The sequence below is a fragment of the Ruditapes philippinarum genome, unplaced genomic scaffold (assembly GCF_026571515.1).
Source record: "Ruditapes philippinarum isolate M1 unplaced genomic scaffold, ASM2657151v2 ctg777_1_1_1_1, whole genome shotgun sequence".
In the NCBI taxonomy this organism is placed as follows: domain Eukaryota; kingdom Metazoa; phylum Mollusca; class Bivalvia; order Venerida; family Veneridae; genus Ruditapes; species Ruditapes philippinarum.
In genome coordinates, this window is record NW_026854029.1 from 291,405 (window position 1) to 307,825 (window position 16,421).

At 33.8% G+C, this 16,421-nt stretch overlaps 1 protein-coding gene across 1 annotated transcript in view; it reads left to right on the top strand.

Moving 5' to 3' along the window:
- Positions 1 to 1,373: 1,373 nt before the first annotated feature.
- Positions 1,374 to 16,421, top strand: part of LOC132738713 (E3 ubiquitin-protein ligase RNF19B-like) — a 35,464-nt gene continuing 20,416 nt past the window's right edge. The window contains exons 1-5 of the mRNA XM_060726304.1: positions 1,374 to 1,533; positions 13,134 to 13,515; positions 14,036 to 14,067; positions 14,293 to 14,489; positions 15,486 to 15,630. Of these exons, the coding sequence (XP_060582287.1) occupies positions 13,135 to 13,515; positions 14,036 to 14,067; positions 14,293 to 14,489; positions 15,486 to 15,630 (755 nt within the window). The 5' untranslated portion in view covers positions 1,374 to 1,533; position 13,134. The remainder of the gene's footprint in view (positions 1,534 to 13,133; positions 13,516 to 14,035; positions 14,068 to 14,292; positions 14,490 to 15,485; positions 15,631 to 16,421) is intronic.

Below are 16,421 nucleotides of genomic sequence, written 5' to 3' on the forward strand. Positions count from 1 at the left end.
TATAAGAATGTATTGTTTACATTTATATCTATTAATTAACTTATTTTGGGTTGACTTTTACTTGATATATTGGAAAAGAGACTAGCATTTAATTACTATATATTTGTTTACATGTTCAGTTTCTAAGCGTACATGTAGGTTATACTTGAATACCATATCCGTTCTGTATATGCATACTATTGTGCCAATCGCAACTACTCGGCCCTTTCCGTCAGTCTTCGGATAAGGACCTCGAACACAATAGTATGAATACACAGAACGGATCTAACATACGCAAAGAAACTAAACATGTAAAAGTAATTTAATGCTAGGAGTTGTTGACATTATTATTTTCAATATATGTTGTAAAAGTCCACCTAAAATAAGTGAATTCATAGGTACAAGGCAAACAATACATTATTTAACACCATATTTCTACTGCTTGACTTATATAAAGAAAATCAACTTTTTAAATTTTAATAAAATAGTGAACAGTCACAATTATAGTAATGACATACATGTTATGCACAATGAATGACTGATTTTCAGTATTTATCATCATAATTTCACTTTTAAGGCTAAGGTTAGAACTTTGCAATTAATTAATCTTTTTCCTGAAATGTATTTCAAAATCTAATTATCTCTAATTTCTGATGCTATACCGATTTGTCAAACAGCTCTTCATATCTAAAGTCAGTATATCTATTAGTGACCGTAAATCTCTTTTCATGTTGAAGTAACGAACAGAATCGAACATGCATGAGTTTCACAACAAAAAGTACAATATAAAGATTAATTATCCAAGAAGTAGTAAACGCCTTACGGGAATTTTCATGTCATCAGGCTGGGCGTGTCATCAGGCTAGGCGTTGGTGTCACCTAGAATATGAAATTTTTTTAAGAATAACATATAAAGTCATCACTAAGATAATTTTAAAAATCCATTTACATACATTACACTTTTAATAATTTTATCTTAAAGATTTCAGATTGATTTATCTTATATTTTATCTCAGTTTAAATATAAATAATATTTGTTGTTGTTGTTTTTTTCTCTATAAAAACGATTTAAAACATCTAACCTGATATTAATGAATATTAATTAATTAGTGACCAAAATATGGACAAGCTAGTTGACCCGAGAGCATGATCTGAACGAAAGGATGGGATGAGTTGAGCAAAAATATGACAGTTGACCAACTGTCGAGTTGACTAGGGACGAGTTGATATGACAGTTCCATTATAATAACGACAGGTTATAAAACACGAATCCAGGTTTTCTTTAATATTCAGTATACATGTGTTGGCACTGGTTAATCAAAGTGACAAAATTTACTTGGTTTACTTTTCGCTATTTCAATTTCTTTGGGGTTATAAAATTCGGTCATTTAACGTCACGTGACTTAATGGTAACAGTCGGCCATTTTGGATTGAGGAGGAACAAAATTTATCAAAACAAAACAAAAACTACTTGTGTTTTCGACTATAAGCACAAACGATGAATTGTACAACATAAACTAACAATTATTATAAACATCTGCTTCAGCAGTCAAAGGTTATTTCCGTAACTTTTTATATTTTTTTTTTCATTATGACATTAAAATTTCCGGAAAATAAGTTTTTCCAGGAAAAATGTCATAATGACAGACACTCCTACAGATGCCTAGTTTGAATTCGAACCACCCTAAATTTATGTTGAAATAGATTTTGGATATTTTTTTAAATTCTGTTTTCTGGTATTATAAGGTAAATCATGAAAGAAATTATTTGTCTCTAATCTCCCCCACAGGGGATTCTGTCATTTTTATCCTTTCCCACTATATCTATCTATCTCTGGATACTGCCAACCCCTCTTACGAGTGTTAAAGGCAGGTATACCAGGGTTCTCGGGGACCCTTATTTCGGCGTCCCGGTACGCATGTTTATTACAGCTGGACGCAAATTTTTCAGAGCAAGGATTCCACGTACGCTTAATTTTGCCTGGGGACGCATAGTTATTACCGATTGTTTACAACCATAAATACACAAATACGTCAGCGCGTGTCAGTAGGCGGTCCTATGCACATCGACCCGTGAAGCGATTAGCCAATTAGCGATAACGCTTCCGATCATTATCACGCAACAGTGATCAGACTAATGTATACACGCGCTGTACATGTAATTACCAAGATATAACACGAGGTGATAATTTTATATCTTCATCAACAGTTGATTGGAAATTAGCAAAATTTACCGAGCTAAAGGATAAATTATCGACTATTTACGCCGCAAGTTTTTAAAGACTGTTTTCTCAAATTACAAATGAGTGTAATTTTGAATGATTGTCGAATATTTTCGGCATTTTCTAGGCACAATTTTTGCTTTAAGTTTTTCATTCTTGCAAAAACGCTTCTATAAAAGTATTAAGAATTTAAGATATTGTGCCGAAATGCCAGGACAACAAGCCAAAATACACATACACTGTACGCTTTTCTTTGATATTTAGATTCCATCCGAAAATTGATCCCGAACATCGGCAATTTCACGTTCGCCAGAAACCCTAAAATTTCGCAAAAATGTTCAGTTTCCAAGCCAAACATGTGAATGAATTGTTCCTTTATTATTTAATTAACATTAAATCTTTAAATATCGATCTTCAATTTGCCCCCTTTTGAAGATATTTGCTAAAATAATTGTCGATCGAATGAATCTCATACACACTGTGTGAAGCTGTACACGATTTTTCTATTCGTTCCGCTAAACGCTGCCTATATACATTTACGTTTTTTTTACAAATATAAACTTTCTGTCTTTAGAATGGACTTATTTTACCAGAATAAAATTTGATTTGGTATAAAAGTGAAAAAAAAAAAAAACAAAAAAAAAAAGATTTCCATGTGTTGATGAATTATAATGATTTATTTCATAATAAATATTAACAACAAAACAATAATTATACTAGGTAGTTCAGAGTTTCTTTTGAATAACTATAAACTTTGAAAGTCTCTTGAAGATTCAAAATATCAGCAATGCTATTGTGAGCATTGAATGACTAATCTGTAAACATAAATATATTGCGACGCGCTTTTGGACTCCAACTTTTTCAGGGTTGGGAGTCCATGGACTCCATGTTTTAAAGTCCTAGTGAGAACCCTGGTATACATTGTATACATTTAAGAAACAGCTTTAAGATACAAGGGAATCCGGGAACCAGTCCCTAGCTCTTATTGAATAGACCCCTTGGTTCTTTTACATGCCCAGTGTATAGCACTGATACATGCGAGGATTACCTGGATTTCTTACCAGTACACCTCTATGTAGGTGGGATATATATAATTTAACAAGGGATACAACTCAAAATTGCTCAATTCATGAAAAAGTGAATACAACGCAGTATACAACAGTTTTTTTCTTCTGATTGTTGGACGTTGATGAAAGAATCAATAATTTCAAAAAAAATGACTCATTTTGTTACATGGACAAGATATTATTAAAAATAACCTTTCATGTTTCATTTTTACACACGTTCGTAAAATTTCGGTTTGTAAAATTACACGTGTAAAACGACATCTTATGCTCATATAAGAAAGTTTAATCATGTAATCGGTTAAATATCAATTATCCACCACCATCAATGATGCAATCATTAACTTCTGGTACAAATTATTGCAGGGTTCTCGGGGACGCTTATTTAGGCGTCCCGGTACGCATGTTTATTACAGCTGGACGCAAATATTTCAGAGCAAGGATTCCATGTATGCTTAATTTTGCCTGGGGACGCATAAACATTACCGATTGTTTACAACCACAAATACACAAATGCGTCAGCGTGTGTCAGTCTAGGCGGTCCTATGCACATCGACCCATGAAGCGATTAGCCAATCAGCGATAACGCTTCCGATCATTATCACGCTAATTGATCAGACTAATGTATACACGCGCTGCATAGTACATGTAATTACCAGATATAACACGAGGTGATCAGGGCTCGAGCTTGTTGGCGATTCGGGCGAAATAGTCGCCGAATTCCGTCTGACTTCGCCGACATCCTACATGAAAGCGAAGATGAAGTCGCCCGATTTTATTGATCCATTATTGAAAATTACCAACAATAACTGTGAATAACATGTTGTGTGTGTTTGCTTTGTTTACCCTCGCCGCCGGAAAAAGGGACTGTCATGCATCTCAATCAACGCGAAATGTCATTAATCCGTTTGTTTACCAACATGTCATAAAAGTCGACACTCGTGGAACAATTAGACTCCGCCCACGGCGAGATTACCGATACGTGCGAGAAACCAATCGTAATTCACGTTTTAATCGAGGCGACATTATTAAACCAATCATTAAATCGCTAACATACTACTACCCGTAACAATAATTTATGATGGACGGATCAATTAAATTTACACTATCAAATGAGTGTCAGAATTAAGAGGACCGCTCGACATATAACTGTAACGGTAATTTGAAATGAAAATTATGATAACCTTTTTGTCGACGAGTTAAATTTGATAAAATTGACGGCGTATAACAATGTAATTGTTACAAATGAAGTTAAATTAAAGATCGTTTCTTTCGTAATCTACTTTCATTTTCTTTACAACATAAGTGAATATGAATAAAATGTCCGGCGCAAGCTTTTTAATAGTAAATCAGAAGGGAATAACTGTTAATCCACCCATGATATCATCCATGATAGGAATCAACTATGGCTTTTTTATCTTCATTTAATGCAGGGCCGGCAAAATCTCAGAAAATTGTACTTGTCCACGGACAAGTAACCTAAGAAATTTACTTGTCCGTACTCAATGTTCACTTGTCCGTATTTATTTTTAATATTTACTGCAAATGTCAATAAAGAAGAGCAATATGATTATGAACTTTCTTTCAATTTTATTAAACATTCTGTGCCATATGTTTAATAATATAATATATTATGATTATAATATAATATATTTATAAAATGTTAACGCAGTAGATTAAAGTAGAACAACAGTGATCGACAAATTGTGTATATTTTACTGGAAGGAGCATTGGTCTTTGACTTTTGCCAGCACTTTTTCAGTTTTTTTCTTGCACCCAAATTGCTCTAAAATATTGTCTTCAATTTTTTGCACTCTGGTACCATTTCTTATTTATTCACTCCTTATTCTATTCATCTATATAATATTCATTTGAATCCTGTTAACTCTTGAGTTAGATTTGTCAAATTGATGACATCTGGCTTTTTTAACAGTATAATTATGATTGCCACAGAATGTAATATCATTTACGTATATACGCTTGGTTGCAGCAGATGAATTGTGAAAATTTTGACATCATTATTATCGACGACGATGAAACTGACATGTATACATTAACACCAGTATTAGACATTCAAAAACAAAGGCATTTTCACAAGAAATCTTTACATAAAATAAATTATAAAATGACTTTGTCCACATAAATTCAAGCAGTCAAATTGCCGATGTGAGCGTAAATATTCCCGAATGACCTGGAAAAGCTATACAATGTATTTAATTTTCGTACGACACAGCGGTATTTCAAAGACAATTGTTGCGAGATTGATGCTGTGTCTGCTATCTAAACAATAAATGCGCTTGAAAAGACCACAGCTTCCAAGTCAATTTTATGGGTGAATCCCCGTTGCTACCGAAAATATTTTATTGCAAAGGCTAAGTCGGCAGTCATAAACCAAAACAAACATGTACCCCACATAGTGACCTTGATACGTTCAATAATTAGTTAATTGCCGCGCGCATGCAGTAACTGCATGACGTAAGGAAAACCCCAAGCCTGGTTGGTCGCTTTTTATGTAAACACTTAAAATAGTAACACCCTAATATGCACGGAATGCCCTCAGGAATGACACCACCCTTCACATGCTAGTTTTCGTATTAAAAGTGTGATTTTTCTTCTGATTTAGATCTATTAGAAAAAAACTAGATTTTTTCTTCAGAATCCTCTTTTAGCCGCCGAAATTTACTTGTCCACGGACAAGTAAACTGCAGAATTTTACTTGCCCAGACCTACAATTTTACGACTCGGGCAACTCGGACAATTGATTTTGCCGGCCCTGTAATGCAATGGTTGCATTACATGATACTCATTCTTTTTACTTGTTTCAAACTACTTTTAAATTAAAATTGAATATTCTGTTGTAACACAAATCCAATTCATTTAATAAGATATGTACAGTGAGTCAACATAATTGCGATAACATACAACAAACATCGATAAATGAATCTCCTCACTTCTCCCTAAAGTCTCCCCACTTCTCCCAAAAGCAGCTGGAGGGAGAAGTGACTTCTCCCTAAATTTTGAACCTAGCTTGAGCCCTGGTGATAGTTTTATATCTTTGATCAACAGTTGATTGGAAATTAACAAATTTAACCGACAAAAGGATAAAATTATCGACTATTTACGCCGCAAGTTTAAAGACTGTTTTCTCAAATTACAAATGAGTGTAATTTTGAATGATTGTCGAATATTTTCGGCATTTTCTAGGCACAATTTTGCTTACGTTTCATTCTTGCAAAAACTTTCTATAAGAGTGTTAAGAATTTAAGATATTGTGCCGAAATGCCTTGACAACAAACCAAAATACACATACGCTTTTCTTTGATATTTAGATTTTATCCCGTACATCAGTGATTTCACGTTCGTCAGAAACCCTAAAATTTCGCAAAAATTCTCGGTTTCCAAGCCAAACATGTGAAAGAATTGTCCCTTAATTATTTAATCAACATTAAATCTTCAAATATCGATCTTCAATTTGCCCCCTTTTGAAGATATTTGCTAAAATAATTGTCGATCGGATGAATCTCTTCACACTGTGTGAAGCTGTACACGATTTTCCTATTCATTCCGCTAAACGCTGCCTATATACATTTACGTTTTTTTTTACAAATATAAACTTTTTGTCTTTAGAGTGGACTTATTTAAGCAGAATAAAATTTGATTTGGTATAAAAGTGAAAAAAACAAACAAAAAAAACCTGATTTCCATGTGTTGATGCATTATAATGAAATAATTTCATAATAAATATTAACAACAAAACAATAATTTTACTATGTAGTTCAGAGTTTCTTTTGAATAACTATAAACTTTGGAAGTCTTTTGAAGGTTCAAAATATCAGCAATACTATTGTGAGCATTATATGAATAATCTGTAAACATATTAGTTGCGATGCGCTATTGGACTCCAACTTTTTCAGGGTTGGGAGTCCATGGACTCCATGTTTTAAAGTCCTAGTGAGAACCCTGTATTGTAACAATTTATGTTTGTTTTGATAATTTCTATCCATGGCTTCCATTTTGATGTTGCCCGTATGTTCCAATGCGAAAATCCAACTTCTGTTAGTAACTGTCAATTTCATTGGCTAATGAATAATAATAATCCGGATAATAAAGGCATATAGCCGCGACGAATAGCGGTTTTTTCATCAGCCAATGAAAATACTCGGAACATAAACACACCTGCAAAATGGACTACAACTTGACAGTCAATGTAAATATTGAAATGTTAGCTATTTCCTGCAATGTTACATGTTTTAATGAAGTGTTTGTAGTAGAACTTGGGTAATGACTCGTTCATATATTAACTTCTACAATAACTTTGATGGAATAGAGGATATTTTATACAGTTTACACGTGTGAATGCATTTTACGAACCCGTGCTGGTAGTGTGAGGCCACGACTTGTATCCCTTGTTTATATTATATATATAGATTTAATAAAATAATGACAGATTTCACTGTGATCTCCCCATCATTAAATTTGCAATAATCTGATAAAGTGATATTATTTCCAATGACAGGTATCATACAGTCCGACAAAGGCCTGCTTATGGCCGCCTCTCATTTTCGAATGAAATATAGTGACGCGCATGAAAAAAATTGATCAAACTGTTAGTTACTTGTCCCACAAGTCGAGTTAGGTTCTCCCGATCCAAGGATGTTTCTCTAAACATTTAATATGAAAAAGGCAAAGCCTCAAAGCTAGCTCGATTTTCTTTTAGTTTTTACCGCAAGATAGTTAAAATAATCATTCATTTATATTTTACATTTTCTGTTTTAAAATTACCATTCGGTATTTTATACTCTGCTTTTCCCTTTATTCTGGTTTTTCCCTTTTTTATTATGGGTTTCCTTTTTAACTGTGCATAACCATCTATGGGTTCCGTTTTTAATCAGAGTACATCGGGTTTTATCGTTATCTTGTAAAATTTTAAAAGTTTGAAAGGGGTCCAATTGGGGTTTCTTCGGATTAAAGTTTTTTAAAAAACCCTAATTTAAATACTTGCTTACTGTAAAGGGTTTCTTGCTAGCAGGGCCCCTTTGGGGCCCAAACCTCAGCTCGCTTAAAAAAATGAAATTATTTCCCAAAAAACAAATTTTTTAAAGCCAAATCAAAGAAATTTTAAAAAAAACCAGGAAATTACCCAAATTTACTTTTTTGAAAATGTAAGAAAAACTATTATTAAAAAAATTTTGCCCGCATTTGCAATTTTTTATATATACGCTTTCCCGGGTTTTTTTTATACTGAACCGTTTTGGGAGAAATTTTTTGCCCAAAGGGGCATTAGAATTTTTAAAAAATCATAAATTTAAGCTTTTTCAAAGACATATTATATTTTTGAAAAAAATAAAAGTATTTTTTAAGCAAATTTCTTAGTTTCCCCAAATTTTGTTTCCCCCAATAAAAACCTCTATTTTTTCCCTTTAAAAATTTTCTGAAATTTTTACCATTCAATGCTGAAAATCTACGTAATCTGTATATAAAAAAATTTTTTTTTTAAAGGTTTAATGAGCCCAAATTTAAAGGAAATCCCGCATTTTTTTTAACCTTTAAAACATGGGTTTTTACCCTCTTGGGGTTTTCTTTTAATGGTTAAAAGTCTTTTATATACATTTTGTATATATACTATGTTTGCTCCCAAAATTAAAATTTTTTAAACCCCTTTTATTTAACCCGTAAACTTAATATGTATAAAAGCCGATTTTTACCGATATTTGATCCCGGTAAAATTATATATTTTAGTCTTGTGTTTTTTGATTTTAAGAAATTTGTCCTGAATGGAGCTACAGTAGCTGGGATAATTCATTAAAGGTTGTTTTTTTTGTTTTAAAGGAACTCCACTGGGGTTTATATGCCTAAAAACATGAAATTTTATTTTTTCACACAGATAAACATGAGCACTTAAAACATAAATATTAATAAAATGTTACCTAGAAATATAGAAGAAATACATTGAAAATCATATGTTTGTGCTATTCTCAGTCCGATTTGAGTGAAAAGCGTTTAAACGCTTTTCAATTTTGGGTCATTTTTCACTATTATAATAATTATTCTGGAAAAACAGAGCAACCTAATGATCATCATCTGAAATTTTGCACATAACAGGGCTCGAGCTAGTGGGCGATTCGGGCGAAATAGTCGCCGAATTCCATCTGACTTCGCCAACATCCTACATGAAAGCGAAGATATGAAGTCACCGATTTTATTGATTCCATTATTTGAAAAATTACCAAAACAATAACAATAACTGTGATTAAACATGTTGTTGTTTGTTTGCTTGTTTTTACCCTCGCCGCCCGGGAAAAAGGGACTGTCATGCATTCTCAATCAAACGCGAAATGTCATTAATCCGTTTGTTTACCAACATTGTCCATAAAAGTCCTAATTAACAGACAGGCGAGGAAACAATTAAGACTTCCGCCCACGCGAGGATTACCGATACGTGCGAGAAACCAATTGTAAATTTCACGCTTTAAATCGAGGCGACATTAAATTAAACCAAATCATTAAATCGCTTAAAACATATCAACTTACCCGTAACAATTATTTAAGAATGGACGGATTCAAACGTCAATTAAATTTTACTATTTGAATTAAGAGAAACCGCTCGACATATTATAACTGTTACGGTTTAATTTTAAATGAAAGTTTATGATAACTTTTTTGTCGACGAGTTTAATTTTTGATTTAAAAACTTTGACGGCGTATTTACACTGTATTTATTACAAATGAAGTTAAATTAAAGATTGTTTCTTTTCGTTATCTACTTTTTCATTTTCTTTACAAACCATTCAGTAAAATGGAATATAATGTCCGGCGCAAGCTTTTTAATTAGTAAATCAGAAAAAGGGAAAAAAACTGTTATCCACCCATGATATGATCCATGAAGGAAATCAACTATGGCTTTTTTTATCTTCATTTAATGCAATGAAAACGGTTGCATTACCATTTGATGCTCATTCTTATTACTTGTTTCAAAAACTACTTTTAAAAATTTAAATTGGGAATATTCTGTTGTAAACCACAAATCCAATTCATTTAATAAGATATGGTACAGTGAGTCAACATAATTGCGATAACATACAACAACAATCGATAAATGAATCTCCCTCACTTTCTCCCTAAAGTCTCCCCACTTCTCCCAAAAACCAGCTGGAGGGAGAAGTGAAGTGAACTTCGTGCCCTAATTTTGAACATAGCTTGAGGCCCCTGAACATTAAGTTATTTTGTAGATAAATCTTACATCCAAATGGGATAATAATTCTCAAAAAATTTCTTTCCAGTTCCGTCATGTCAAAAAACCTCTGTGGAGTCCCTTTAAATAGAATCTTCTAATGGTTTTTATGCAAATGTTTTTTAGCTCGACTATTCCGATTAAGAATAAGTAGAGCTATTGGCAGGTCACCCGGAGGCGTCGGCGGTCCGCGTCCGCGTCGGCGTAGCCACTTATGTTAAAGTTTTTTTAATAGTTCAATATTTTTTCAAAGTCCATAGACATTATGGCTTTTAAACTTTGCACACTTGTTCACCATTCATGACCCCCAACCTGTAGCACCAGGGAGGAGGTAACTCTATCAAGCTTTTTGACAGAATTATGCCCCTTTTTCGACTTTAGAATTTACGTTTTAAGTTTTTTGTAAATAGCTTCAAATATTTTCAAAAAGTTCCATAGACATATGGCTTTGAAACGTTTGCACACTTTTCAAACCATCATGGACCCCAACCTGGTAGGACAGGAGAGGTAACTCTATCAAGCATTTTGAAAACAGAATTATCCCCTTTTTCGACTTTAGAATTTACACTTAAAGTTTTGTTATAGTTCAAATATTTTCAAAAGTCAAATTGACATATGGCTTTGAAAACTTTTCCCCACACTTGTTCACCATCATGACCCCAACCCAAAAAGCGAAACAGGTGGAGGTAACTTCTATCAAGCATTTTGACAGTATTATGCCCCCTTTTTCGACTTAGAATTTACCCGTTTAAATTTTTTTGTAATAGTTCAAAAAATATTCAAAGCTCCATTGCATATTGGCTTTGAAACTTTGCACACTTGTTCACCATCATGACCCCAACCTTGTAAACAGGAGGAGGTAAAACTCTTATCAAGCATTTTTGGTGCCCCCACGTTATGGCGGGCATTTTAGATTTACCATTGTGCCTCCGTCGCGTCCGTTTCCCTTTCCGTCCCTCCGTTTCCCGTTCACTTTTGTGTGTCGCATGTAACTCAAAAAAAATATTGTGACCTAGAGTCATGAAACTTTACAGGAAATGTTGATCGGCATGTGTAGTTTGTGCACCTGGGTATTTGGTTGGATATTTTTAGTATTTCAGGGTTATTGCCCTTGACAATTATGTAAAATTTGGCAAAATTTTCAACTTGTGTCACATGTAACTCAAAAAGTATTGACCTACAAGCATGAAACTTTAACAGGAATTTGTTGTCATCATGATGCAGTTTGTGCACCTGTGTATTTTCGTTCTGGACTATTTTTATTTATTTTCAGAGTTTATTGCGCACCCTTGACTTTAGTAAAATTTTGCAAATTTTTCAACTTGTGTCGCATGTAACTCAAAAAGTATTTGACCTACAGTCATGAAAGACTTTACAGGAATGTTGATCAGCATGTGTATTGTGCACCCTGGGTATTTTCGGTGCATATTTTAGTATTTTTTAGAGTTATTGCCCTTGACTTAGTAAAATTTTGCAATTTTCAACTTGTGTCGCATGTAACTCAAAAAAGTATTTGACCTAGATCATGAAACTTTACAGGAATGTTGATCAGCATGTGTATTTGTGCACCTGGGTATTTCGTGTGGCATATTTTTTAAAGTATTTTTAGAGTTGTTTGCCCTTGACTTAGTAAAATTTTGGCAAATTTTCAACTTGTGTTTGCATGTAACTCAAAAAGTATTTTGACCTAGATCATGAAACTTTACAGGAATGTTTGATCAGCATGTTGTAGTGTGCACCTGGTATTTTTCGTCTGGATATTTTAGTATTTTCAGAGTTATTGCCCTTGACTTAGTAAAATTTTGGCAATATTCAACATGTGTCGCGCCAAACATAACTCAAAAAGTATTTGACCTAGACTCATGTAACTTTACAGGAATATTGATCAGCATGTGAAGTTGTGCACCAGATATTTTCGTCTGGATTTATTCAGTATTTTTAGAGCTATTGCCCCTTCACTTAGAAAATTTTTGCAATTTTCAACTTGTGTCGCAAGTTTCTCAAAAAGGATTTGACATAGTCAATAAACCTTATGGCAGGTTGCTCAGCATATTTTAGATTTGCACCTGGGGTTTCGCTTGTGATTTATCCAGTATTTTGTAGAGTGTTATTTCCCCTTGACTTAGTAAAAAAGATTGACAGAACAGTGTCGCGGTGGGGGCACCCGTGTCCTATGGACACATTTCTAATTTTTACTATCAAGCACTAAGAATAGTCGAGCATTGCTGTCCTACCGACAGCTCTTGTTCTTTCCATTTTTCCTTGGCTGTTTGAAATATTCAAAGAAAAATAGTTGTTCCAATTCTCTTTTGACTTTTTGATTAAAGTAAATGGTTTGGCATGACCGTCAGAAATTTAAATTGACCCCTTAAATCTGATACGGGGGGTCAAAAATGACCCCTCAAAAAAGTGTAACTGTAAGAAACACTGCGTCATGTGGTATTTCATGTACCGTTTGTGCAATTTCTTGTTAAAATTACACATATTTTGTAAGAATTTCCTAGATTTCAATAAGTGTCTGCCATAAAAACTTGTATTTTACCCAAAAATGAGCATAGAATACATGTACCTTCAATGAAAACAAAAGAAAGTACTATGAAAAGCTGAAAAATAAGTATTTTATTTTTGTTTTTTTAAAGAATGAAGAGGCATGACAGCGAGGTTATATCCACGACCTCGAGCACCTCCAAGGGGTCGGAGCGGAGGAAGAATAGGTTCTCGATCAGAAGAATATTCTATGCAGGTAGATCCGGTTTGTCTCGGATGAGCTTAAACTCTACGTCATCTGCACAGTCGGATGTGGGATATTCTATCAGAGACCGTGAGCGCACTGAAGGTGCTGCATTAGGTGCCACAGCAGCATCGAGTGCTACAACAACAACATTGTCAGTGCCATCGTTACCGTACTACGGTCCTGGTCACAATGCGGACCGAAGAAAAAGCAAAGACGGTTCGAGAGAGTGTCCACTGTGCCTAATTGAACATCCATCGGATAAATTTCCGGAAAATCTTTCCACCTTTGCTATATTTTGATCGGGGGAAAGCCCTTTAAAAAGTACTTTGGGGAATTTAAAAACACAGAGAGTGGGTGAATATAGCAATTTTCCCGGGGTGCTCTGAAAAGTTTTCCAATTTCCCCAAAAGAAAAATTTTAAAGAGATTATAGGGGATTTTGGTGCTTTATTTTTCCAAATTAATGAGGATTTTTGGTGGGGAAGGGTTTTGGGACGGGGTCCAGATGCAAGTGGTGCCCAGCAACCAGATTGGGGGGTAAAGTTATTTCAAAAAAAAATGGGAAAACTTTTTAAAAAAAAGTTTTTTTATAAAATTGGGCATTCTTGGGTTTAATTTTTTTAAGTATTTTTTTAATTTTTTCCCTTTGGGTTTATTTGGGAATTTTGATTTTGCCATTTAAAAACCCTTTGAAATTTAACCTTGTCATTGACAAAAGGTAGACAACTAATGCTATAAACATTTTCACTTTTTGCAGGATAACTTTTTAATTGATTTCTCTATAATCTACATTTATTTTGTATAATAGTGTATTTCAGATTTTCTTTACTATTCCAATGTGTATATTGTTTTCAGATGCGTTAAACAAAGCCATATTTTACAAAATTTGAATTAAGAATTCATAACTGCTATCAAATTTCAAGCTGACCTTGTTATTTATCTATTATATTAATTCAGTTATTATAATGGATAAATTGGCTGTTACAATCAAACATTCCAGATTTTATTATATTTTCTATATACATGTGTAGTTAATTATTGGCACCTGATTAATTTGTATTACAGCTATGCTGTGATAGCGACAGAGTGCGCAGGCTGCCCAAAGATAAAATGCGAGAGACCAGGATGTAACACATATTTCTGTTACCACTGCAAGCATTTCTGGCATCCGAACCGAACATGTGATTCAGCAAGAGCTGAACGACGAGCCCTCCAGATTTTAGGTGTCGACTCGTTATCACTATCTCCTAGAATTGTTCAGAGTAAGATTTATTGCCTATCTACATGTTTATGGTCAATTTTGCGTTCCATTGCTTCTATAAGAGTAAGTGCCAGTTTCCACTGAAGATATAAAATAAACTAAAATCATGCAGTAAAAGGAAAAGCTAGCATATCGTTACCTTAGTGCAATAACTGTTTAACTCCTATTAAATTTAGAAGGACTTGACCCATTACTGCACTAAAGTGACTTATGTTTCATTACCAGATTTAAAGCATTTGGTAGATTTTTAAATGCAAGACTGCTTCTTATGTTAAGGCTGTATCTTAATTTACTTTGTGATAGCTTAAGTTTTAACATTAAAACAGTGTGTTACCTAGAATCTATAGAATGTTCAGATTTTTATTATTTTTACAATGTTTACCTCCCTTGGCTGCAATTTTTGGGGTCAGTATTCTATACAATGGCAATGCAGTTGGCAAAGTATTGAAAAGAAGTATGATCCTTAGCATTGGTTTAAACCTTCTTCAATAAGGTCCATTTTATCAGAAAACATATAAGGGCTTTTCACTTAAAGCTTAGTTTACATGCTTATTGTCACAAAAAGATGCCATTTCAAAAGGGCAGATAATCCTTAAAATATTTTGTGCAAGGTTAGGCCCCTTTATCAACTGAAATTTTTAGCCCTGCTTAACATTTTTGTTAAGATTCATTTTCTCAGAAACTATCAAAGCTATTTATTTCAAACTTGATATACATGTTCACTGGCAAACAATGGCATCATTTCATAAAGGCAGATAATCCTAAAATTTATATTTGCCAAGTTATGCCCCCTTTTGTTTGCTTTGTATCAAACCAATAATATATATTTTCTATAAGCAATCAAACACTCTTTTCATTGATAATTTGTGGTCATATTCACACAGAAATTTCCTGACTAATGATAATTATATGTGCAGTAAATTGAATAATAGCTTATCAAAATGCATGCTGTATAATTTATGCATCAATTAGTAAAATATTGATTTTCTAATTTTAGAGGATTTTATCAAGCCATGTCCACGGTGTTCGGCCTTTATAGTAAAAGAGAATGATGGCTCGTGTAATCATATGACATGTACAGTGTGTGGTGCCGAGTTTTGTTGGCTGTGTATGAAAGAAATCTCTGACCTTCACTACTTAAGGTAAGCTTGGTTTATACCGAATTTATTTTAGTTCGCTGGGTGTCCGTTTGACTCTTGATATGACTCTTTAACCCTTCAAATTTCCAAACGACCCGATTTGACCCTCAGAATTTTAACTGGAGGGTCAAATTTTGTTAAAATCATGGGGATTTGGCCTTGTAGTCGGTAAACTTAGTCAAAATGAACTTCAGGATTTCATGACTAGTGAACACCCTGGTTCGATTGTGTAGGAGCTGTTTGAACAGGGTTTGAACCCATGTGGCTAGGGAGCATTAGATTACTAGCCCGACACATTAACCTCTCGGCCATGCATGATAACAGTGTTACAAGTTTTCAGGCATTTGCCTCAAGTGCTGGTATTTATATGCCACAAAGCACTCTTTTTTTATCTATTTAGCCATTTAAAATCTGCTAGTCATAGGGTTTTCAGGATTTCCAACATTTTGAACTTGCACCCATGCGTTTATGTTCTTTGTCAGTAAATATAAAAATTGGCATTTGTGGTCTTGTAATAGTGCATCTTTACAAGAAACTTTACACTCCTTGCTTAGAACTGGTTGGTTCCAGGAATTGATTCACGAATGTTTCAATAAGCTTATAGCTTCCTACACAGTCCGAACTGAAAATAAATTGGTATAAACTAATTGGGCGTCTTTTGAGAATGCCAGCAGGTGTTGGTCATCTGATTCTAGCCTTATAGATGGTAGATCAGTATATCTAGGATATAATGCCTGCTTTTTAAAATTGTAATGTGCACGGTTTAAAGGTCAAAGATGCTGTATTATTCATTG